General features: G+C 40.6%; 1 protein-coding gene across 1 annotated transcript in view; it reads right to left on the bottom strand.

The window, feature by feature from the left end:
* Positions 1-7,185, bottom strand: part of HHIP (hedgehog interacting protein) — an 88,927-nt gene extending 81,742 nt beyond the window's left edge. The window contains exons 1-2 of the mRNA XM_065877461.1: positions 6,377-7,185; positions 448-640 (exon numbers count right to left, since the gene is read on the bottom strand). Of these exons, the coding sequence (XP_065733533.1) occupies positions 448-640; positions 6,377-6,655 (472 nt within the window). The 5' untranslated portion in view covers positions 6,656-7,185. The remainder of the gene's footprint in view (positions 1-447; positions 641-6,376) is intronic.
* Positions 7,186-23,844: the final 16,659 nt, after the last annotated feature.

The following is a 23,844-nucleotide window of genomic DNA, read 5'->3' as shown; positions in this document are numbered from 1 at the left end:
ATATGAAAATGATTTGTAAGGTGTTACTTTTTGGGGCCTTTTGAATTATATTTTATTTAAGGAAATACCTTAAAAGTCAGTGTATAATCTGCACTTATGTATCAGCTGTGTAGAAGGGGAAGCTGTCTTGATATCAACGCTGATGACTAAAGACACCAACAAGAGATTTGTGCTGATAATCCAGCTGTGTAAAGATTACCAACTGTATTATCCATTTAACAAGAAATGTTAAACACTTCAACAAAACAATGCATTGTTTGTAGGCTGAAATGACAGCAGCAATTTGAGCAGCAATAAAAGGTTCCAAGTTTGGAACAGTTAATTATGAGGTAAAAATAGATACTGTGAAAGGCAGATACATTTTACACTCTCCTAAGCAAGCATTTAGGAACAGGTATCTTGGGAAGCTATTCCGCAGTAGTTGATTTAATGTATCTTTTTTTTTACCTGGAACATGGCCTCGGCAAGTATAAAAGAATTCTTTGCAATAGTCTTTGCAGAGCAGGGGAAGTGCCAGGTCTCTTTCCAAGGATTCTGTCTCAGGTGAGTAGAACAGGCTCTGAGAATGTGGAGAGCAAAGTGCACATTTGATTTCCTCCAGTAACTTCCCGCATTCTGTGTTGTTGGTAACAGAAAACATCTGAAAGCCATAAATCAGAAACAAACTTCTTTTTAGTTCCGTGAAGTTAGGTTTAGTTATGTTTTTCGGTCATCATGGAAAGAGAAAAGTGTCATTTAGCTGTTGTCTGCAAAGAATCACCAAGTCACAATACAGTATGCCTTTATAAGGACACAAGTGCAGTCTCTTGGGTTGGGATGGGAGGGCAAAGGGTAGGGATGCACAGACATGCTTCTTACTCTTGCAAATCCAAGTCTGTTTATCTGTCCTTCAGGTGTGAAAAATTAAATGACAATTATATATAGATTCTTTAACCCTTTTTCTTACTCTGCCTCAAAGTATACACTGACTGATAATTTAACTTTAAAACTCCAAATACCTTTATCCCACTGTATGTAAAGCAACTTTTAAGACATGGCTTATTTGTGTCTTGGGTAAAAATCTATTTCACTCCTGAAATTCCTAACGACATTCTCAAAGATATTACTTGAATTACATTGTTCTCATTTTAATTAATTTTCAATACACAGATTGCATAGGGAAAGTTTTCTAAAGGGGGGGGCAGAAATATCGCCATTTCATGTTCTGTAAAAGTAATACCTGAAGCTGCGTCAAACAGGTTTAAGACCAATTTTTATTATTCATTGTATTTTAGCCAGGAAAAATGTTCTAACTAGTTCCTCAGGTATGTTATATGCACGAAAAACACAAGAGTTTAATAAAAGTGATTTTGTATTGTATTTAGTGAGTTTCAGTGAAAAAGGGCATACTTTTATCTTTGTTTATACAGCATTATTATGTCTTTTATATCAATAAGACTAATTTGAGAGTTATTGATTCATTGAGATTAGTACTTTGCAGATAAAATCGGTTTCAGTGTCTAGCACTAACTTTAAAAAACTGACTTCAGGACGTCCTCTACTAAATATAAATATAGAATATCAGCACAATATTTGAGATGTGAAATGCAGTGCTGTCTAAATTAAGCATTGATTTTTCATATTAAAAAACACCATATGGTATTAAAAAACACCATCATGGGACTGAATTTTATGTTTTCCCGGTTTATGTAACTATGTTTATACTTAATTATTTCTTTAGAACTATGAACTGAAATTAACATTTTAAGCTCTATAGATCACTGCTTAAAGCAAATATTTCATTCTTAAGTTGAGATTCTATTTTGAGTAAATTGAGTGAATCACATGGCTTCTATTTTTTTAGGATAAAGATATTCTAAGTGATCACAAAATTTGGACCTGAAAGAGCAAAGCAACTAAAAAAAATTGTTGAATACAAGGCATGCTGAAATTTTAAATGTCCAATAGAAGCTACCCTGTTTTGGAAAAAAAAAATATGTGTATAAATATGATGAGTCGTAACTATCTACAATATTCAGAAAAGTTATTATTAATCACAATTATGTTTGCCTTTTGATTTTTACCAATTTATTTAAATGACAATAGCTTAAATGGTTAAAGTTTTCTAAGGGGAAACATACACCAGACACTTAGAATTTGCATTCCAAGAATGTTTTAAATGTCTTTTGTTGTCCATACTCTGGCAGACCTCACCAGATCTATTCAATATTAATACTGTTCAACTTTGTTCTGTTTGTTTATCATACGGCAGTCCACTAAGAACAAAACAACTGCAGGATGCTGAAGCCACCGCTTTTGCTGGCGGAAAAACTGGAATGTAATTACCTTTGGTTTTATGGAGAACATGCATGCTTCGATTTTTTTATAGCTGAAACAAAATGATCCCCATATACTCTCCCAGCTGCTATCCAGGAAGAGCTTGATTTTAGGGCCTCAAGAATTTTGTCTTTTACAATTTTTGGAATGTGTCCTGGCCACAAGATCTCTCATCAAAAGTGCAGAAATAGGATTCAATAAATTATCTGAAATCAAGTATAATATTATTCTTTGTAAAGTTTCATGCTGTTCCAACCCAGCAGGATGGTAACATTTTGCTCTGTGTGAGGTCTGCAGTGTAAATACCTATTTGAAGATAGATAGAGCCATCATTCTGGCTTTGGTTTCAATGAACCAATAGTCTTACTGAAGTCAATTAAACTGACTCAGCCCAAGCTGCAGCGCTGTTTTAGACAGATGAGTGCTGCTGTGGGTAGGGTATTTTTTTCTTCTTTTTTGCCCAAGTGTCTGTGTCTATACAGGTCCTTAACTTTATGTCTGACAATGTCATCAATCTTAAGAAGAAATTTAAGCTAATATCCTGTTTCAATTTTTAAAAGCCATATACGAAACCATCAAATTATAGCGGTTTAAACTAAATATACTTTGGAAATCATGTAAAACTTCAAATCATTATTACAGTGTGCCTAGTAATGATTGTGGCTGTTGCTGACTAATTTATAACATCTGGCAGGTCATCCTCTAATCTTCAGCCACATGAAAGTAAAACCCATACAAGGAAGGTAAGATAAATCCTGGAACACACAGTGAAGCGTGGCCTACAACTACAGTTTATCAACAAACAGTAAAATGGGTGACAGAGACCTTCTGTATTTCTCTTTATTTATCAAGTAACTAAAGAGAGAGGATAAAAAGGCACCCACATGGGTTCGATGAGGGGACAAAAGGAGAAAATACAGGACAGTATATTAAGATGACGCCTTAAGATCACTTGGTACACAAAAAGTTATTTCTAAAACTCATATGCCTACAAGGTTGTTCAGCTGTTGGGTAGAACACATGCGTCTCTGGACTGTAGTGCTGGATTATGTCATTAAAGAGTTCAGTTTCAATTTTAGGCTAATATGTAAATAGATCATTGTACTAAGGCAGCTGTTAAAGGGACCCCAGGATGAGTTATTTGTTTAGTTGGATGTGTTCAACAATAGCCTTTGTCCCTGAAAGAGCCAGAGCAAACAAATGATTGTAAAAGGGCACACTTGAAAACAATTACTTTTCACCCATTCCTTGACAGCTTTGGCTGTGAAACCACCCAAGGTAGAGAGAGCTTCTATGCCTCTGTGGCTACAAGTTAAGTTTTAGAAATGGGGGTATTTCAGTTGGTTGCAGATTCAATTTGGCTAATGGGAATTAGATCCTTTTAGCATCTTGTATTTAGGAGCTGCAAAAATATTGCTAAGACAATATAACTTGCTAGATATTGGCAGTACTTATTTGTAACAGTAGTTAACCATTTCGTTACAGTACAAAAAACTATTAAAATATACAAAGAAATGAAAATATAGAATAACTTAGAAGAATAATACCATGGCTAAAGAATTGAACTCAATCACATTCAATAGTTCATTACATATTAAAGAAAATGGGTTAGCCTGGAAACTGGACTTAATCGCACAGCTAAGCATGATCAACATTCTACCCAGTTTGCTACTATCTATTTGTCTGTGAAGTTTCTTCACTTAGGAAAAAGCTACTCCTGTAGTTTCTTGAAAAGTTGCAGAAACCTTTCTGGGGAAATTTGCTTTTTTCGTGAACAAAAAAAGGGCCCTTTCAAATAGCCATCATCTCTCCTGCACACACATTATGAAATAAGACCCTAACATATATTATAAGCCAGGAAGGCTTAGGGGGAAAAAAGGGAAACACTGAAGTTTATTATAAAATAACATGTTTTAAAAACTATTAAAACTTGAGAACTAACATGGGTCAAGAATGCATATGCGTAACTATATCAAATCCCTGATTGGAACAATTTGAGTATTGTTGGTTTATAAACCACTCGTAATGGAACCAGCAAAGTCTAGTGTACCAAATTTAATTCAGACACATTTTCCAAATGAGTAGGGGTTTGTTGGAGATTGGAAGCACATAAAACAGAAAGGAATGTGGATAGCTAACGTGGCAGAATGATTCCTAAAGAATGATTTTTTTAAAAAAAATTTATATAATTTCTCTTAAGGGTTATAACTCCCCTCAGTCTCAGCGCCCCCCCACCCAGCTCCCCACTACATTTAGTTAAGAAAAAGTTTTCACTCCTCCTGTACCTGGAAGAGTTCAGTATTGCAGGGGTCTGCGGATCATTGGTACACTCATAGCGTATACTGCTCACGGGGAGGCTTAATGCCAAATATTTCGAATCCTTTCTCTCAATTTCCTGGTTCTGTCCGGCTCCTGGTAAAAACCCTGGAGCTGATGTGAATGTAGCGATTTTGTACTTTAATTCAATTACAACACAGGAGCTTAATGACATTGTTTGGAACAAAATGCGGGAATATCTGTTCCCTGAATCTCAGACTACTGCTGCATGTGGTAAGAATAAAGAGAGAGTTACAGCTGAAAACCTGCAGCAAGACAGTTCTCACTCAGCTGGGAATAGAGGGAGTTGGACAAATGCTCCCTCAAAAGGCATGAACATTTGGACAGAGCTGGGGACTGAAAGAGAATGATGTTCTCTAGTTTCACCCATTAGTGAACCAACTAACAAACACAATGGTGTTGTTGTTATTCTTTTGCCATAAGCAACAGGACTCTGTGTGTGGGCAGCAGTTTAGTGGGGAAGAGGATAAGTCGACCCCTTTTTGTCCTATTGATTTTTTCCTATTTGCATGACTTGAGCAAATTAAATGATGCAATATGGCTTTTTGTTACAAAACAAAGTGAGAGATACCACCCAGACACATATGTTGATTCCTAGGAGCTGTTTACATGAGAATAGAGTGAAATCTACCGTGAACTGAGCATAAAAATTAGATTCAGCCTGGGTTTTTTTTTTTTTTTTTTTTTTTTTAATGCCTGGGCCAGCAAGACTGAAGCAGAAGTTTTCCAAGAGTCTCTCAGACCTTGACAACTGCAGTGTTGTAACAGAGGAATTCTTAATTAAACCTAAAATGGGGGAAGGGTGGGGGGCAAAGACACCTGATTGTTTATTTCACGCGCAGGGATTGTTAATGACTGGTCCCCGGAGTCTTTCCTTGGAATGCAGTAAAGAACACACATTACTGCAACCCAGGGCAAGAAAAATGTTGCAAACTCAAATGTAAGCATGTCTTTACACCCAACCAACACTATTTTCATATTTGTTTAAACTTATTAACATCGGGAAAATATAAATGCCATTACCCCTAAAACAAGTTTCTGGAGAAGATCTTCCTACACAACTAACTACTACTGAAAACCCGAATTTATAATGTTACAAAACGTGACAGGAGAATCGCCTCGGTTTTACGTGATAAACATGCCCCAGCAAAATCTTTCGCCAATTTTTGGGTTCTAAACTGGAATACCAGGAGCTCCTTTTCGCTGTTTAACTATTGTAATGCAAGACACCCCCCCTCTGACGGGGCTGGGGATCATAAACCAACCGTGCTTCAACATCCTTTACGATTCAATCCTCTCTAACCGAGCACGTGGAGAAACTGCACAAATCTTTTTACCCTAGAAAAATAAACCAGAAACCACAGCCACCTTCATTTACAGTTTTACCGCAACCAATGCCCGATTCGATCCAAAACACACTGTTAATCGCGATTCTTATAAAATATTTACCCAGCCCAGAATGCGGGTACCACAGAAGCTTCTCTTTTCTGAGACAGGCAGTTTTGCACAGCATCCCGACCGGAGACTCTTGGGGGCGGGAGAGGTATCTGCACACCCCAGAGGAACACACAAACGAATCACGCTAGCGCTTTAGAAAAGTTATCGAAAAGAACTCCCCAGAGAAGTTTCGCCCCTCTTCCAGTCACCAGCACTGCCGGAGCCACAAGGCACCCCACCCAGCCAGTATGCCAATCTCGCAGCTGCGAGGCGGGTGCGTGCCTACCTTGCTATCCAGGCGCCCCAGCCCGGGGCTGTCACTCCGCAGGCAGCAGGACAGCCGAGGGTAGAAGCCACCGCACAGCATCTCTCCCCCACTCAGCAGCTCCAGCTGGGACATCATCCGCCTTTCTCTCCTTTTCAGGCGCTTCGGAGGGTTCCCATTCAGGCACCTTCTCCTCCTCGCTCCGCTCCCTTCGCTTCTTTCCCCAAACTTAGCATCTCCTTCAAAGAAGCCCAGAGCCACGGCTAACAGCAGCAGCTTAAAAGAGAGCATCTTCAGCATCGCCTGCCCCGCGCGGCAGGGGCTGGGCGCGGGATGAAGGGGGGGGAAGGCCACTGCCCAGCAGGGGCACTAGGGCGCAGCTCCAGGAGGAGGCTGCGGGGCGGCAGGACACTCGAGAGGCAGAGAGAGGTGGCGGGGGCGAGAAGATGTAGAGCGATGCAACTTTGCAAAAAATAAAAGACGAGGCGATGGGCCCAATGCCTCAGGGGAGCCCGAAGACCAAGATAAAGTGCGGTTGACACCGTTTGCGGTGGTGCCAGTGTCAGTTGGGTGGGGGGCTTTCTTCTGCGGCTGAGGAGTGGGAAGAGGGGAAGGAGTTGGAAGAGGAGGAGGTAGAAGAGGAGGAGAAGACGGCCACAGAGGTTCACTTGTCCGTGTAACGGGAGTTGTTTAGGTGAGACAGTAGTAGCAGGAACAGAAACGGCGGCGGCGGCGGCGGCGGGGCAGGCGGAGGCAGGGCCAGCGCTGGGCTCTAGATGATGCTGAGGTCTCCTCTGCCGGCGGCTGCAGCTTCTCACACAGCCTCTCATGTTTCGTTCCCTCTTTTCTTCTTCTTTTTAACTAGCGCGCGGGGAGGTGCTGCCACCGCGCGCCCCTTGACGTCACCGCTGCTCGCGCGCCCCCGCCCGGGTTGGGGGGAGGGGAGGGGGCGGCCCCGGCGGCCTCCGGGGTGCGGTGGGGAGGGGCCGCGGGCCGTGGCGGCGGGCGGAGGGGGAGGGCCCGGCGGAGTCCTCGGAACCAGCCTGGAGGGCGCGGGACGCCGCGCGCCCGCTTGGCCGCGCCGTCCGGGTGGGGGCGTGCACGGCCCTGGTCCCCCCGGCCGGCCCGCCTAGGACTGGGGCGCGGCCCGGTGGCTCCCCGCCTGCTCCTCGCTCCTCACGCAGCCCCTCCGTGCGACCCCGGGCGTGAGGCGGCCGCGCTGAGGCGCCGAGAGAAAGTGAGTAAGAGAGGGCTGTGGGAGGCGAGAGGGGAGGGACCCTTCCAGGGCCTCCCTTGCCCCGGTCCCTGTCCGCGCCTCTCCCGGGAGGGAGGATGAGCCGAGTGGGCTGGAGTTGGCGGGAGGGAGCTTTCCCTCCCCTGGCCCGCTTGGACTCCCCCAGACCCCGGTGATTTCCAGAGTGAAGCTCGAGCCGCTAAAAATCGTCCTGGGGGTCTGATTGAGAGACGGGGGCAACAGCCCAGATGCTGCAAGCCGCTGAGTATGTGGAGGTGGTTTGAAGACTGTGCCGAGAAGATGTAGCCATCCTTGCCTAAGTTCTGCGCCCTCTTGGAGTGGCACAAGCGCGTGTGCGTGAGGTGGGGTGTCGGGGCCTCCTGGAAGGGTTGCTCTCGCCTGGGTCCTGGGCGGGCTGGCCCCGGACGCCCCGTTCGAGGGCCCCACCTGTGCCCTGGAACTTAGCCGGGCCCCGCTGGTGCCTCCCCGGGAAAGCAGGAACGCAGGTTCCCCTGCCCCAGGTGGAGGAACGGAGAAGAAGCTGGCCTTGGAATCAGCATGCATTTTAAATGAAAAAAAAAAAAAAATCCTGAGGAGATTTCCGCAGGGGTGTAAACACAGAGACATCAGCTCTGGACGAAGAATTAGTAGTGGGTTTGCAGGCGTCGATGAGCGGGATGCGCTACGTATCCCGGGTACCTAAATAAGTTAAATCGCTCCCCCCACCCCCGCTAGACAAAGTCTGCGCAAAGAAGGTGTTTCTAAAGTGATTTGTGCCTTATCAAGAGTGGTGACTTGGCATTGATTGGATCCCCGCAAGTTGGCATCAAGAGGAGTCTCTATGGGGTTGCATCACAAAATGTGCTTTCTGCCCACTTGAGTATTTAACAGGGGAGCTGACTTTCTGGTAGATGGGTTCTGAAGAGGAGATAAGGCCGTTTTCTCATTTTGGCAATGGAGGAACATTCACCATATTTGGATTTGCTTCACTCTTCAGGCACAGATTTCACCAAGCTAATGTAAAAGTTGGTGACCGTGGGTGTGGATAGCTGATTAAACTACTTATTGTTAAAGTGGTCGCAGTGGCTAGATAAGGCTTCTGCCCCTTTCTCTTCCTGGGCCTGGATTTACTGGTGGAGCTAGGTTTTTCCCAAAAGAGGTGACAGATTAGAATAGCTGAGAAGAATCTGCTGAGATATTCAGTCCAGACCTGAGCTCATTGTAGGACCCCTATGACTTACTTAACATTTCTCCCAGGGGCCATTGTATACACAAGACTTCTGTATGCTTGTGATCGCAAATGCTTCTTCTGATCCCACAGACTGCTTTATCTGACATTCTAACTGATGTGAAGACTTTTTAATATAAAGAAAATCATAGAGCTAGAAAGACTTTAAACTCTCATTTAATAAACAAACCTATAAGTGAATCCCATCGAGATTATATGACTTGTACAATCTAATTAGGTAGTTTAAAAACCAGGGGCCCAATCTAGGTTGCTTTCCACTATCTAAAGCTTTATTCCCAAACACCAGTTTTATGTTGTTTTTCCAAAATAAAAAAAATCCTTTAAAAATTCTATTTCAGTGCTATGAGCTCCCACCCCAAGTGATGAATTCATCTTAGTTTTGGAACAGGCCTTCCTTATGGTTCATACTTAAAGACTAAGGACATTTAAAGGTAAATTAATTTTGGTTTTAAAAAATTATGCAGATGTTATAAACTGTGACCCTAAGTTAAAGATATAGAGTTTATGAATGATTACTGAAATGAGACAGACTTGTTCCTTCTTGATCCATGGGAGCTAGAACTGATCCCATCTGCTCTTCGTCACGCCAGTCCATAAATCGGGTCACTGATGAGTTAGCTGCATTTATTTTCAGCGCCACTGATAGAATTTCCAAATAGTCACTAAGCAGTGTTATACAAGTGAACTAACTTCCAATTCGTTTTTTGCAGAGGGAAATTGCAAAGCTCATCTACAGCCAGATTGACAGCATATTTCTTTTTAGGAATCAAGAATCAACACTGGGCTATTTCCTAAGATTAAACCATGAAAGCCCACTTGGAGGCTGCATGGCCATCTGCACACTTGAACCTGAAAAATGGACTTTTTCAATCGGGGAGATCTCCTTCAGCTAAATCATCAGAAGTGGTGAGAAGAAAAGACCCCTACCCAACCAACCTCCTCCAGACAAATTAAATCAGTCTAGCAAGGAATGGAGCTGTACAAGGGTGGCCAGAACACCATCTTCTGCTTGCACCATCACTGAGCCGTCCCTCTAGGACTGCCACCTACATGCCGGTTGTACCCAGGGCAAGGCATCCAGCTGTGTCAGGGAATGGGAGCTGAAGGCCTGCTCCACTCACCAAGCTGAGTTTATTGGTGCATGGCCGTGTCTGCCCAGATGATGTGGCTCCTTTTTCTAATCTGCACCAATGCACCCTGTATGGGCTCGTGGCATGTCTGACCACCCTGCTCCCATATCCCAGTCCTACCCAGGATTCTATTCCTTACCTCCATGGATTCAAGATTTTCATGAACAAATTAGGTTTCTTGCAAAAGATGAAATATTTGACCCAAATTGAAATTAATTTCATAGGTAAAGCTCAAAGTATTACCATAGATGTGAATTACATATGTATATATGCATATATAAACAGTCATGTAGATATACATGTCTGTGTATCAGAAGTTAGCAAAACTTAAATTTGGTAAATGTTTAAAATAAAACGATTTTGGATATTCGAATTGGTTTTATATATGGATTTCTGGACTTCACAGAAATATGTGCTATTTAATTCTATTTCAACAAACATATTAAGCACCAGCCACTGTGCTAAGCGATGTGTACCCAGTAATGAAAAGTAGTACAAACACCCTGCCTCTAGATAGCTAATAAGCTAGTAAGGAAGACAATCTAGTAAGGTCACAAGTGAACTTATGATTGAATAATTATGGTAAAGGCTATGGAAGAAATGCTAAGATGGAGAATAACAAAGGCACATCGATTTCAGATTAAGTGACTGGAAAAAGCCTCTCTGTGAAAATGACATTTCAGCTGGGACCCAAGGATGCGCTGGAAGGAGTGTATAAAGTGACTCCTCCCTGCCATTTAAAGTACAGAAAAAAGAATGAAATCATGCCATGTGCAGCAACAGGGATGGACCTAGAGATGATCATACTAAGTGAAGTAAGTCAGCCAGAGAGAAAGATAAGTATCATACGATATCACTTATATGTGGAATCTAGACAATAATACAAATGAACTTATTTACAAAACAGAAATAGACTCACAGACATAGAAAACAAATTTATGGTTATCAAAGGGGAAAAGGGGGGAGGGATAAATTAGGAATTTGGGATTAACAGATACTACTATATATGAAATAGATAAACAACAAGAACCTACTATATAGCACAGGGAGCTATATTCAATATCTTGTAATAACCTCTAATGGAAAATAATATGAAAAAGAATATATATATACACATATATATTCATGTATAACTGAATCACTTTGCTGTACACCCAAACCTAACACAACACTGTAAATCAACTATACTTCAATTAAAAAAATTAAAGTACAGAAACAATTGAATTCAGAATAGAATATGATACATTTAAGGGAAAGCACAGATAACTAAGAAAGCACAGATAACTAAGAAAGGAGAGGCTACAGGCCAAACTCATAGGGTAGTTTATAGACTCCAGGAAATTAATGAAGTTATATTTATGCATTTGTCATTTCCTTTTGCAAGTACCTTATCCTCATTGATCTGTGTCTCTTTCTTCAAATCCTGGCTTTTCACTCAACTTCTAGGGATTTTAGTTCGAATGGCATTTCAGCCATTGATTCTCACCTAATCACTTATTTTCTTTGTTTTCATTTGTGCATTGTTAACGGGAATTGAGGTTTTTTCTTCATCCGTGGGAGCTGAATATCCATGCAGTTGTGAACTCCATGTGGGCAGGAACTGCAACTCCAGCACAATCTCGACAGTCTCATTCAGTCGCATGGTATAGCGCCGACCTCTCGATAAATGCTGCTGTCCAATCCTGTTTGAATGAATACTTTTTAAAGGTTTTAAATAGAGGAAACATTTGTATTATAAAAATTTTTAATTGTTAAACAGAAGAGAAGACGCACTTAAAGTGCACTCTCACCAAGGAATTTCAGGAGACATTGTTACCGAAGTGTGAGTCCACCAAGGAAGGGCAGCCAATAAAGTTAAAGAATAAATACACATCCTTTAAAAACTAAAGACTGGGGGCTTCCCTGGTGGCGCAGTGGTTGAGAGTCCGCCTGCTGATGCAGGGGACACGGGTTCGTGCCCCGGTCCAGGAAGATCCCACATGCCGCGGAGCGGCTGGGCCCGTGAGCCATGGCCAATGAGCCTGTGCGTCCGGAGCCTGTGCTCCGCAACGGGAGAGGCCACAACAGTGAGAGGCCCGCGTATCGCAAAAAAAAACCCCCAAAACTAAAGACTGGTTACTGTTCAGGTACGCTGATGACAATGGTAGGGCTGCTTGTAGGGGTTTTTCTATAGTTATTCAGTGTTTCTTTCAGAAGTTGACACCTGCTGGGTGCCAGATCCTGTTCTGGGTGCTGTGGACACATCAGAGAGCAAAATTTCTTTCATGGAGCTCATGTTCCACTGGAGAGGCAGATAGCAAGTAGCTTTAGAGCATGCCAGAAGATGATGAGTGCTGTAGAGAAAGGGGGTCGTGGGGAAAGTGTGCAGTGGTTGAGAGAAATGTAATTTTATATATAGTTGGCCGTCTGTATCTCCAGGTTCTGCATCCGGGAATTCCACTAATTGCCATTGAAAATATTTTTAAGAAATTCCAGAAAGTTCCAAAAAGCAAAACTTGAAGTTGCCATGCTGGCAACTATTTATATAGCATTTACATTATACTGAGTAGTATAAGTAATCGAGATGATTTAAAGTCTGTGGGAGGATGTGCATGTGTTATATGCAAATACTATGCCATTTTGTATAAAGGACTTGAGAATCTATGGATTTTGGTATCCAGGCATCCTGGAACCAGTCCCCTGTGGATACCAGGGGTGACTGTACATTGTCAGGAAAGGAGTCTCCTGAGGTACGGGCAGAGACTGGGGCATAGATACTTGGACAGAGGCTTGAAGCAGTGAGCCTCTGCTCACTTACAAACATGGATGCTAATGTCTAAGCACAGGGAACAGCAAGTCAAAGGCCATAAAGCAAGCATGCTTGGTATGTTTAAGGATTAGCAGAGAGACCAATGCAGCTGGAGCCGAGTGGGTGATAGAGGAAATGACAAGAAACGAGGGCAGACAAGTAGCCGGCGTCCCGCACTGCATAGGATTTTATAAACTATGTTACAGACTTTGGCTTTTCCTCTGAATGAAATGGTTATCACTCTGGGGTCTTGTCAGAAATAAAGAAATTCTATTTATTAATTAATTGTTAAATAAAGAGTAGCTATTTCCTATTTCCACAGAGCAAATTAAATATAAGGAATTAGTTAAATGGGTGTTGGGAAACTGAAGAAGGGAAAAAAGATTATTGAAGTAAAATAGCGATTGCAGGAAGCAGCTCCCATCCCTGGGAATTGGGGGACAAGGGGAGTCGGAGTTACCAAAACCTAGAAGCTGACTAAAGAGCCCTGGTGGAACTGTGGAGACGCAGTCGTTGCCCAGCTGGTGTGGATACCTCCCAGATGGTGACATGAAGTTGATTATGGGCGTGCTGGGAGAAAATAAGACTGGAACCAACTGCTACTGACAGGATGCATTAGTTTCCTAGGGCTGCCATAGCAAAGTACCACAAACTAGGGGGCTTAAAGCAACAGAAATGTATTCTCTCACAGTTCTGGCGGCCAGAAGACTGAAATAAAAGCATGGGCAGGGTTGGCTCCTTCTGAGGGAGAATCTGTTCTGGGCTTCTCCCCTAGTTCTGGTAAGCTCGGGAGTTCTTTTCTTGGTTTGTAGATGGAGTTCTCCCTGTGTCTTCACATCGTATTCCCTCCAAGCATGTCTGTCTCTGCGTCCATATTTCCCCCTTTCATAAGGACACCAGTCATATTGGATTAAGGTCTATTTCATCTTAACTCACACAACTGCCAACACCTTATTTTCATTTAAGGCCACATTCAGAGGCACTGGGGGTTAGGACTTTAACATCTATTAGGGGGACACAAGTTAATTCATAACATAAGGGGTCATCACTGGGGGGATGCAGACAGGAATGGCAAGGAAGGTGCCTTCCAGCTTCCCTCCTGTGCCTTGTCTTAGGTCAGGCTGCCAATAAACAGAGCTCAAGGCAGAGATCCTCGGCCAATTAATTTATTGAAAGAGTACTCTTAGGGAAGGAGAGTGAGGGAAGCAGGATAAGGCAAAAGAACAAAGCTAAGTAAGGATGTAAGCTGGAGACTACCTTCAGTCTGATCCCACAGGGGCCTCTAGAGCATGAATTGCACTGCAGAACTGGTCCTAACTTGAGGCAACGGTGAGGTGGGGTGGAATGATTTTTTTTAACCCACGTATCGGTTATTATTTGAAGGTTGCCCCGTAGGGAGACACAAGCCCCCAGGTAGACAGGTCCCATTCTGCCAAGAACAATGCTCTGAAGAAGCAGCAGCTGTGAACTCTAGTAGCCTATGTTTTTCAAGGAATTTGTCCATTTCATCTGTTGACATAAAGTTGTTCATGATATTGCCTTGTTATCCTTTCATTCTATAGAATCTGTAGTATTGTTACTTCTCTTATTCCTAATATTGACAGTTTGTGTCTTCTGTCTTATTTCCTGATCAATGTGGCTGTAGGTTTATCAATTTTATTGGTTTTCTCAAAGAACCAGTTCTTGGTTTCATTAATTTTCTCAAATGTTTTTGTTTTTTATTTAGTTGATTTCCCTTCTGATCTTTATTGTTTACTCTTTTCTGCTTACTTTCGGTTTAATTTGCTCTGATTTAGCCAGTTTCTTACAATGGAGCCCAAGGTCATTAATTTGGGACCTTCCTCTTTTTCTAATGTAGGCATTTAGCAGTATACATTTCCCCCATAGTACTGCTTTTAGCCACATCCTACAAAATCTGAAACGTTGTGATTTCAATTTCATTCAGTTCAAAGTACTCTCTAATTTCCTCTTTGAGTTCTTCTTGACCAACAGGTTATTTAGAAGTGTCCAGTTGCTTGGGGATTTTTAAAAAGCCTTTCTGTTGTTGATTCTATTTCAATTCCATTGTAGTCAGAGAGCATAATCTCTTAAAATTTTTTGAGAGTTCTTTATGGGTAGGAAAATGGTCTATCTTGGTAAACATTCTGTGTACAATTTTGCTGTTGTTGAGTGGAGTGTTCTATAAATGTTGATTAGGTTGATTTGTTATATAGTGTCGTTCAGTCTTCCATCTTTATTGAGTTTCAGTCACTTGTTCTATCAGTTATTGAGAGAGGAATAAATATTGACAGTTCTGAATGTATTAGGGATTTTCCTGTTTCATCTTGCAGTTCTTTCAGTCTTTGTTTCCCTTTCATTTTGAAGCTCTGTTACTGAGCACATAAGCATTTAGGACTGTTGTGTCTTCCTCATGAACTGTTCCTTTTGTCATTATGAAATGTCTTTCTTTATCCTTGGTGATAATCTTTGTTCCAAAATCTACTTTCTTATTAATATAACCACTCTTCCTTTATTTTGATTAGTGTTAACATATTTTCTCCCATCCTTTTACTGTTGATTTATTTCTGTCTTTATATTTAAAGAGCATCAATTGTAGGTAGCATATAGTTGGGTTTTGCTTATTTTTGTCAATGTGATAAACTATGACTTTTTTTTTTGTACAATTAACAATTTACATCTTTATTGGAGTATAATTGCTTTACAATGGTGTGTTAGTTTCTGCTTTATAACAAAGTGAATCAGTTATACATATACATATGTTCCCATATCTCTTCCCTCTTGCGTCTCCCTCCCTCCCACCCTCCCTATCCCACCCCTCTAGGTGGTCACAAAGCACCCAGCTGATCTCCCTGTGCTATGCGGCTGCTTCCCACTAGCTATCTACCTTACATTTGGTAGTGTATATATGTCCATGCCTCTCTCTCGCTTTGTCACAGCTTACCCTTCCCCCTCCCCATATCCTCAAGTCCATTCTCTAGTGGGTCTTGTCTTTATTCCTGTCTTACCCTTAGGTTCTTCATGACATTTTTTTTTCTTACATTCCATATATATGTGTTAGCATACGGTATTTGTCTTTCTCTTTCTGACTGACTTCACTCTGTATGACAGACTCTAGGTCCATCCACCTCATTACAAATAGCTCAATTTCGTTTCTTTTTATGGCTGAGTAATATTCCATTGTATATATGTGCTACATCTTCTTTACCCATTCATCCGATGATGGACACTCAGGTTGTTTCCATCTCCGTGCTATTGTAAATAGAGCTGCAATGAACATTTTGGTACATGACTCTTTTTGAATTATGGTTTTCTCAGGGTATATGCCCAGTAGTGGGATTGCTGGGTCATATGGTAGTCCTATTTGTAGTTTTTTAAGGAAACTCCATACTGTTCTCCACAGTGACTGTATCAATTTACATTCCCACCAACAGTGCAAGAGGGTTCCCTTTTCTCCACACCCTCTCCAGCATTCATTGTTTGTAGATTTTTTGATGATGGCCATTCTGACTGGTGTGAGATGACATCTCATTGTAGTTTTGATTTGCATTTCACTAATGATTAATGAAGTTGAGCATTCTTTCATGTGTTTGTTGGCAGTCTGTATATCTTCTTTGGAGAAATGTCTATTTAGGTCTTCTGCCCATTTTTGGATTGGGTTGTTTGTTTTTTAGATATTGAGCTGCATGAGCTGCTTGTATATTTTGGAGATTAATCCTTTGTCAGTTGCTTCATTTGCAAATATATTATCCCATTCTGAGGGCTGTTTTTTGGTCCTTTGCTGTGCAAAAGCTTTGAAGTTTCATTAGGTCCCATTTGTTTATTTTTGTTTTTATTTCCATTTCTCTGGGAGGTGGGTCAGAAAGGATATTGCTGTGATTTATGTCATAGAGTGTTCTGCCTATATTTTCCTCTAAGAGTTTGATATTTTCTGGCCTTACATTTAGGTCTTTAATCCATTTTGAGATTATTTTTGTGTATGGTATTAGGAGTGATCTAATCTCATACTTTTACATGTACCTGTCCAGTTTTCCCAGCACCACTTATTGAAGAGGCTGTCCTTTCTCCACTGCACACTCCTGCCTTCTTTATCAAAGATAAGGTGACCATATGTGTGTGGGTTTATCTGTGGGCTTTCTATCCTGTTCTATTGATCTATATTTCTGTTTTTGTGCCAGTACCATACTGTCTTGATTACTGTAGCTTTGTAGTATAGCCTGAAGTCAGGGAGCCTGAATCCTCCAGCTCTGTTTTTCGTTCTCAAGATTGCTTTGGCTATTCGGGGTCTTTTGTGTTTCCATACAAATTGTGAAATTTTTTGTTCTAGATCTGTGAAAAATGCCAGTGGTAGTTTGATAGGAATTGCTTGAATCTGTAGATTGCTTTGGGTAGTTATAGTTATTTTCACAATGTTGGTTCTTCCATCCAAGAACATGGTATATCTCTCCATCTATTTGTATCATCTTTAATTTCGTTCATCAGTGTCTTATAATTTTCTGCATACAGGTCTTTTGTCTCTTTAGGTAGGTTTATTCCTAGATATTTTATTCTTTTTGTTACAATAGTAAATGGGAGTGTTTTCTTGATTCCACTTTCAGATTTTTCATCATTAGTGTATAGGAATGCCAGAGATTTCTGTGCATTAATTTTGTATCCTGCTACTTTACCAAATTCATTGATTAGCTCTAGTAGTTTTCTGGTAGCATCTTTAGGATTCTCTATGTATAGTATCATGTCATCTGCAAACAGTGTCAGCTTTACTTCTTTTCCGATTTGGATTCCTTTTATTTCCTTTTCTTCTCTGATTGCTGTGGCTAAAACTTCCAAAACTATGTTGAATAAGAGTGGTGAGAGTGGGCAACCTTGTCTTGTTCCTGATCTTGATGGAAATGCTTTCAGTTTTTCACCATTGAGGACGATGTTGGCTGTGGGTTTGTCATATATGGCCTTTATAATGTTGAGGAAAGTTCCCTCTATGCCTGCTTTCTGCAGGGATTTTATCATATATGGGTGTTGAATTTTGTCAAAAGATTTCTCTGCATCTATTGAGATGATCATATGGTTTTTCTCCTTCAATTTCTTAATATGGTTTATCACATTGATTGTTTTGCGTATATTGAAGAATCCTTGCATTCCTGGGATAAACCCCACTTGATCATGGTGTATGATCCTTTTAATGTGCTGTTGGATTCTGTTTGTTAGTATTTTGTTGAGGATTTTTGCATCTATGTTCATCAGCGATATTGGCCTGTAGTTTTCTTTCTTTGTGACAGCCTTTGCTGGTTTTGGTATCAAGGTGATGGAGGCCTCATAGAATGAGTTTGGGAATGTTCCTCCCTCTGCTATATTTTGGAAGAGTTTGAGAAGGATAGGTGTTAGCACTTCTCTAAATGTTTGATAGAATTCGCCTGTGAAACCATCTGGTCCTGGGCTTTTGTTTCTTGGAAGAATTTTAATCACAGTTTCAATTTCAGTGCTTGTGATTGGTCTGTTCATATTTTCTATTTCTTCCTGATTCAGTCTTGGCAGGTTGTGCATTTCTACGATTTGTCCATTTCTTCCAGGTTGTCCATTTTATTGGCATAGAGTTGCTTGTAGTAATATCTCATGATTTTTTGTATTTCTGCAGTGTCAGTTGTTACTTCTCCTTTTTCATTTCTAATTCTATTGATTTGAGTCTTTTCTCTTTTTTTCCTGATGAGTCTGGCTAATGCTTTATCAATTTTGTTTATCTTCTCAAAGAACCAGCTTTTAGTTTTATTGATCTTTGCTATCATTTCCTTCATTTCTTTCTCATTTATTTCTGATCTGATTTTTATGATTTCTTTCCTTCTGCTAACTTTGGGGGTTTTTTGTTCTTCTTTCTCTAATTGCTTTAGGTGCAAGGTTAGGTTGTTTATTCGAGGTGTTTCCTGTTTCTTAACAGGTAGGATTCTATGGCTATAAACTTCCCTCTTAGAACTGGTTTTGCTGCATCCCATAGATTTTGGGTCGTCGTGTCTCCATTGTCATTTGTTTCTAGGTATTTTTTAATTCCCTGCTTGATTTATGCAGTGATCACTTCGTTATTAAGTAGTGTATTGTTTAGCCTCCATGTGTTTGTATTTTTTACAGATCTTATCCTGTAATTGATATCTAGTCTCATACCATTGTGGTCAGAAAAGATACTTGAAACAATTTCAATTTTCGTAACTTTACCAAGGCTTGACTTGTGACCCAAGATATAATCTATTCTGGAGAATATTCCATGAGCACTGAGAAGAAAGTGTATTCTGTTGTTTTTAGATAGAGTGTCCTATAAATATCAATTAAGTCCATCTTGTTTAATGTGTCTTTTAAAGCTTATGTTTCCTTATTTATTTTTATTTTGGATGATCTGTCCATTGGTGAACGTGGAGTGTTAAAGTCCCCTACTATGATTGTGTTACTGTCAATTTCCCCTTTTATGGCTGTTAGCCATAAGAATTCAGGTACTCCTATGTTGGGTGCATAAATATTTACAATTGTTATATCTTCTTGGATTGATCTCTTGATCATTATGTAGTGTCCTTCTTTGTCTCTTGTAGTAGTCTTTATTTTAAAGTGTATTTTGTCTGATATGAGAATTGCTACTGCAGCTTTCTTTTGATTTCCACTTGCATGGAATATCTTTTTTGATCCCCATTTTCAGTCTGTATTTGACCGTAGGTCTGAAGTGGGTCTCTTGTAGACAGCATATATATGTGTTTTGTTTTTGTATCCATTCAGCCAATCTATGTTTTTTGGTTGGAGCCATTTACATTTAAGGTAATTATCGATATGTATGTTCCTGTTACCATTCCTTAATTGTTTTTGGGTTTTTTTTTTGTAGGTCTTTTCCTTCTCCGTGTTTCCTGCCTAGAGAAGTTCCTTTAGCATTTGTTGTAAAGCTGGTTTGGTTATGCTGAACTCTCTTAGCTTTTGCTTGTCTGTAAGGTTTTAATTTCTCCATCGAATCTGAATGAGATCCGTGCTGGGTAGAGTAATCTTGGTTGTAGGTTTTTCCCTTTCATCACTTTAAATATGTCCTGCCACTCCCTTCTGGCTTGCAGAGTTCATGCTGAAAGATCAGCTGTTAACCTTATGGAGATTCCCTTGTATGTTATTTGTTGCTTTTTCCTTGTTCCTTTTAATATTTTTTCTTTGTATTTAACTTTTGACAGTTTGATTACTATGTGCCTTGGCATGTTTCTCCTTGGATTTATCCTGTATGGGATTCTCTGTGCTTCCTGGAGTTGACTGACTATTTCCTTTCCCATATTAGGGAAGTTTTCAACTATAATCTCTTCATATATTTTCTCAGTCCCTTTCTTTTTCTCTTCTTCTTCTGGGATCCCTATAATTTGAATGTTGGTGCGTTCATTGTTGTCCCAGTGGTCTCTGAGACTGTCCTCAATTCTTTTCATTCTTTTTCCTTTATTCTGTTGTGCCGTAGTTATTTCCACTATTTTATCTTCCAGGTCACTTATCCTTTCTTCCATCTCAATTATTCTGCTATTGATCCCTTCTAGAGAATTTTTTATTTCCTTTATTGTGTTGTTCATCATTGTTTGTTTGCTCTTTAGTTCTTCTAGGTCCTTGTTAAACGTTTCTTGTATTTTCTCCAATTCTATTTCCAAGATTTTAGATATCTTTACTATCATTACTCTGAATTCTTTTTCAGATAGACTGTCTATTTTCTCTTCATTTGTTTGGTCTGGTGGGTTTTTACCTTGCTCCTTCACCTGCTGCATATTTCTCTGTCTTCTCATTTTGCTTAACTTACTGTGTTTGGGGTCTCCTTTTTCTAGGCCGCAGGTTCGTAGTTCCTATTGTTTTTGGTGTCTGCCCCCAGTGGGTAAAGTTGGTTCAGTGGGTTGTGTAGGCTTCCTGCTGGAGGGGACTGGTTCCTGTTTTCTGGTTGATGAGGCTGGATCTTGTATTCCTGGTGGGCAGGACCGCATCCAGTGGTGTGTTTTGGGGTGTCTGTGAACTTATTATTATTTTAAGCAGCCTCTCTGCTAGTAGGTGGAGTTGTGTTCCTGTCTTGCTTGTTTGGCATGGAGTGCCCAGCACTGGAGCTTGCCGGTTGTTGAGTGGAGTTGGGTCTTAGCATTGAGATGGAGATCTCTGGGTGAGCTCTTGCCAACTGATATTATGTGGGTCCTGGAGGTCTCTGGTGGTCCAATGTACAGAACTTGGCTCTCCCACCTCAGAGGCTTAGGCCTGACACCTGGCCAGAGCACCAAGACCCTGTCTGCCACATGGCTGCACTGTTCATAGGAATGCAGTTTAATGCAGCCACTACTGAAAACAGTATGGAGGGTTCTGAGCCCTTTCTTGGGAGTGTGTTTGTAATGAACAGCTGTGGGGGGAGAGGTAATGTTTCTCCTTCAGACAAACAGGAAGCTTGCTAACCTCTCATTTTAAAAGCAGTGGAGTCCTCAAACTCAGTGTTCCTCAGTGTAATACAACCAAGTACATGTATAGCACCCAACTGAATCCCTCTGTGTCATCCCAGTGGGAACTCCAGATTTCTATCTGGTATGATTTTTTTTCTGACTGAAGAACATGTGTTAACAGTTCTTGTAGTCTTGTGTTAAGATTCTGAGTGTGATGATTCAGCTTTGATATGTCTGACAAAATCTTTTTTTTGCCTTTGTTTTTGAGAGACATTTTTGCTGGGTATAGAATTTTAGGTTGACAGAGTTGCTGCTGTTGTTGTTTCCCTAGTACTTTAAAGATGTTGCTCTACTGCCTTAACTGTATTTTTCCGAAGAGAATTTGGTCTCATTCTTATTTGTTCCTTTGTGTATAATGTGCCTTATTTCTTTGATTGTTTGTCACATTTTCCCTTTATCGGTGTGTATGCGTCTTTTACTTCTATTATGCTTTGGTATAATTTTCTTCATGTTTCTTGTGCTTGGGGTTTGTTGAGCTTCTTGGATTTTTAGGTTTACAGATTCTTCAAATTTGGAACATTTCTGGCCATTATGTCTTTTTTTTTTTTTTTTTTTTAATTAATTTATTTATTTTTGGCCGTGTTGGGTCTACATTTCTGTGCGAGGGCTTTCTCTAGTTGCGGCAAGCAGGGGCCACTCTTCATCGCGGCATTATGTCTTTAATATTACCTCTCCCCACCTCCTTTGGGGACTCTAATTACATATCTATTAAGCAATTTGAAAGTTTCCCATAGCCCACTAAAGCTCTCTTAATTTTTTTCTTTTTTATCTTTATTTTCTCTGTATTTTATTTTAGTTTCTATACCATCAAGTTCACTAATCTTTAATTCTGCAATGTCTAATCTGCTCTATCTTATCTCAGGTATTTTCTATTTCAAGCATTGCATTTTTCATCTTGAAAAGTTTGATTTGGGTCTTTTAAAAATCTTTCAAGTCTGTACCTTACATTCTTGAAAATATGGAATATAGTTACCATAACTGTTTTAACGTCTAATCCGACAATTCTCTACCATCCATGCTGATTCTGGAACTGTGTTTGTTCATTGATTTTTTTGCCTTATTATGGTTTACATTATCCTATTTCTTTGTAAGCCTTATAATTTTTTAATTAAATTCAAAACCTCGTGATTTTTACTTTGTTAGATGCTTAATATTACATTTTTATAAATATTCTTGAACTTTGCTCTGAAGTTTGGTTAAATCACTTGGTAACAGTTTGATCTTTTCAAGCCTCCTATTAAAGCTTGTTAGGTGAAACCAGAACCACCTTTAACCTAAGACTAATTTCTTCCACTATGGAGGTAATACTATTGTAAATACTCTGCCTGATTTTCCTTGAATTATGATGTTTTCCCTCTGGCTGTTTGGAACATGAACTATTATTGGACCTGTCTGAGCTCTGAGTATCTGCTCCTTTCAAGTGGTTCTTTCCCTTTCCTAAGATAATTTCTCCACAGGCCTATGCCACTAAATATGAAAACTTGAGGGGGTATTGCCTGTGGATCTCCGTAGCTCTTTCTCTGTACAGCTGTCTTTCCCCAGGACGCTGCTTTTTTAACTCCAGCTTTTGCCCTCACTAGACTCCATGTGTCTCTCCTCGATTCAAGGTTACTGCCTGGTTCTGTTTGGATTCCCTTTCTTTGCACTGCAGCCTGGAAAATATGTCTGGGCAGCAAGCTGGGACTGTCACGGTGCTCACCTTGTTTGTTTTCCCTCTCTCCGGGACCAATGTCCTCTGCTTACTGAGTTGATGTGCAATGCCTGAAAACTTTGTCTAGTTTTTTTGTCAGCTTTGTTAAAATAATATAATATTAACTGTTTAGTTGTTTCAGGAAGGGTGGTCTAAATGGTCCCTCTTACTCCATCTTGGCTAGAAGCCGAAGTCTTATCTTTTTTTTTTTTTTTGGTGATATTTTGGATAACCAATTCAATTTCTTTAAGATTTTAGGCTATAACCTATACTTGGTGACTGTTTTTATTTCTTTACAGTTTCTTCTTGTTAGCCAGTGATCATGTTGTTCTCCCTCCTTGGACCTACTGTTTCCTATAATCTACACCCTCACAAAGTAGTTGGCAGGTTTTTTTTTCCGTTTTGCCCTTCATTATGAGTAGTGATCCTAATGAATTCTATTCACATTTCCTTTTGTTATATCAAGGCCTTTCCTCTCTGTCCACCCGCTTTTGTTTCTAGAGCTGTACTCGGGCCTTCTTCCCCCCTCTGCGTTACTCTGGGGAACCCTGACTCTCAGAATGTTTTCCTTCTCCTGCCCGGACAGCAACAGTTACTTCTTTTGTTTATGCTAGACAGTGTGTTAAATTTATTTGGAAAACACACAAAAAACCTTCTTCTACTTTTTTTTTTTTTTTTGCCTAGAGGGTAACACCTGGCTGCCATGTATTCTGAATATATGGATGGGGAAATTCGCAGCAGGCTTTCAATAACTGCTCCTGTTTTCAGCCCTGTGTGGTACCCTGCTGCTCATCACACCTGGCATCCTGAGTCTATCACCCTCCCACCTCTGAAAGGCAGGATGGCTCCCTCCTTAGCAGCAGCCCCTCCGTATTTCTTCTGGGCTGTGCCTTTTCCTGGCTTGCTTCATTGAACTGCGCTCATCCACTCACTTTGCACCCT

Source organism: Phocoena phocoena, chromosome 5, assembly GCF_963924675.1.
Source record: "Phocoena phocoena chromosome 5, mPhoPho1.1, whole genome shotgun sequence".
In the NCBI taxonomy this organism is placed as follows: Eukaryota; Metazoa; Chordata; class Mammalia; order Artiodactyla; family Phocoenidae; genus Phocoena; species Phocoena phocoena.
The sequence above is the reverse complement of the archived record's forward strand: the minus strand, read 5'-3'. Positions and strand labels throughout refer to the sequence as shown.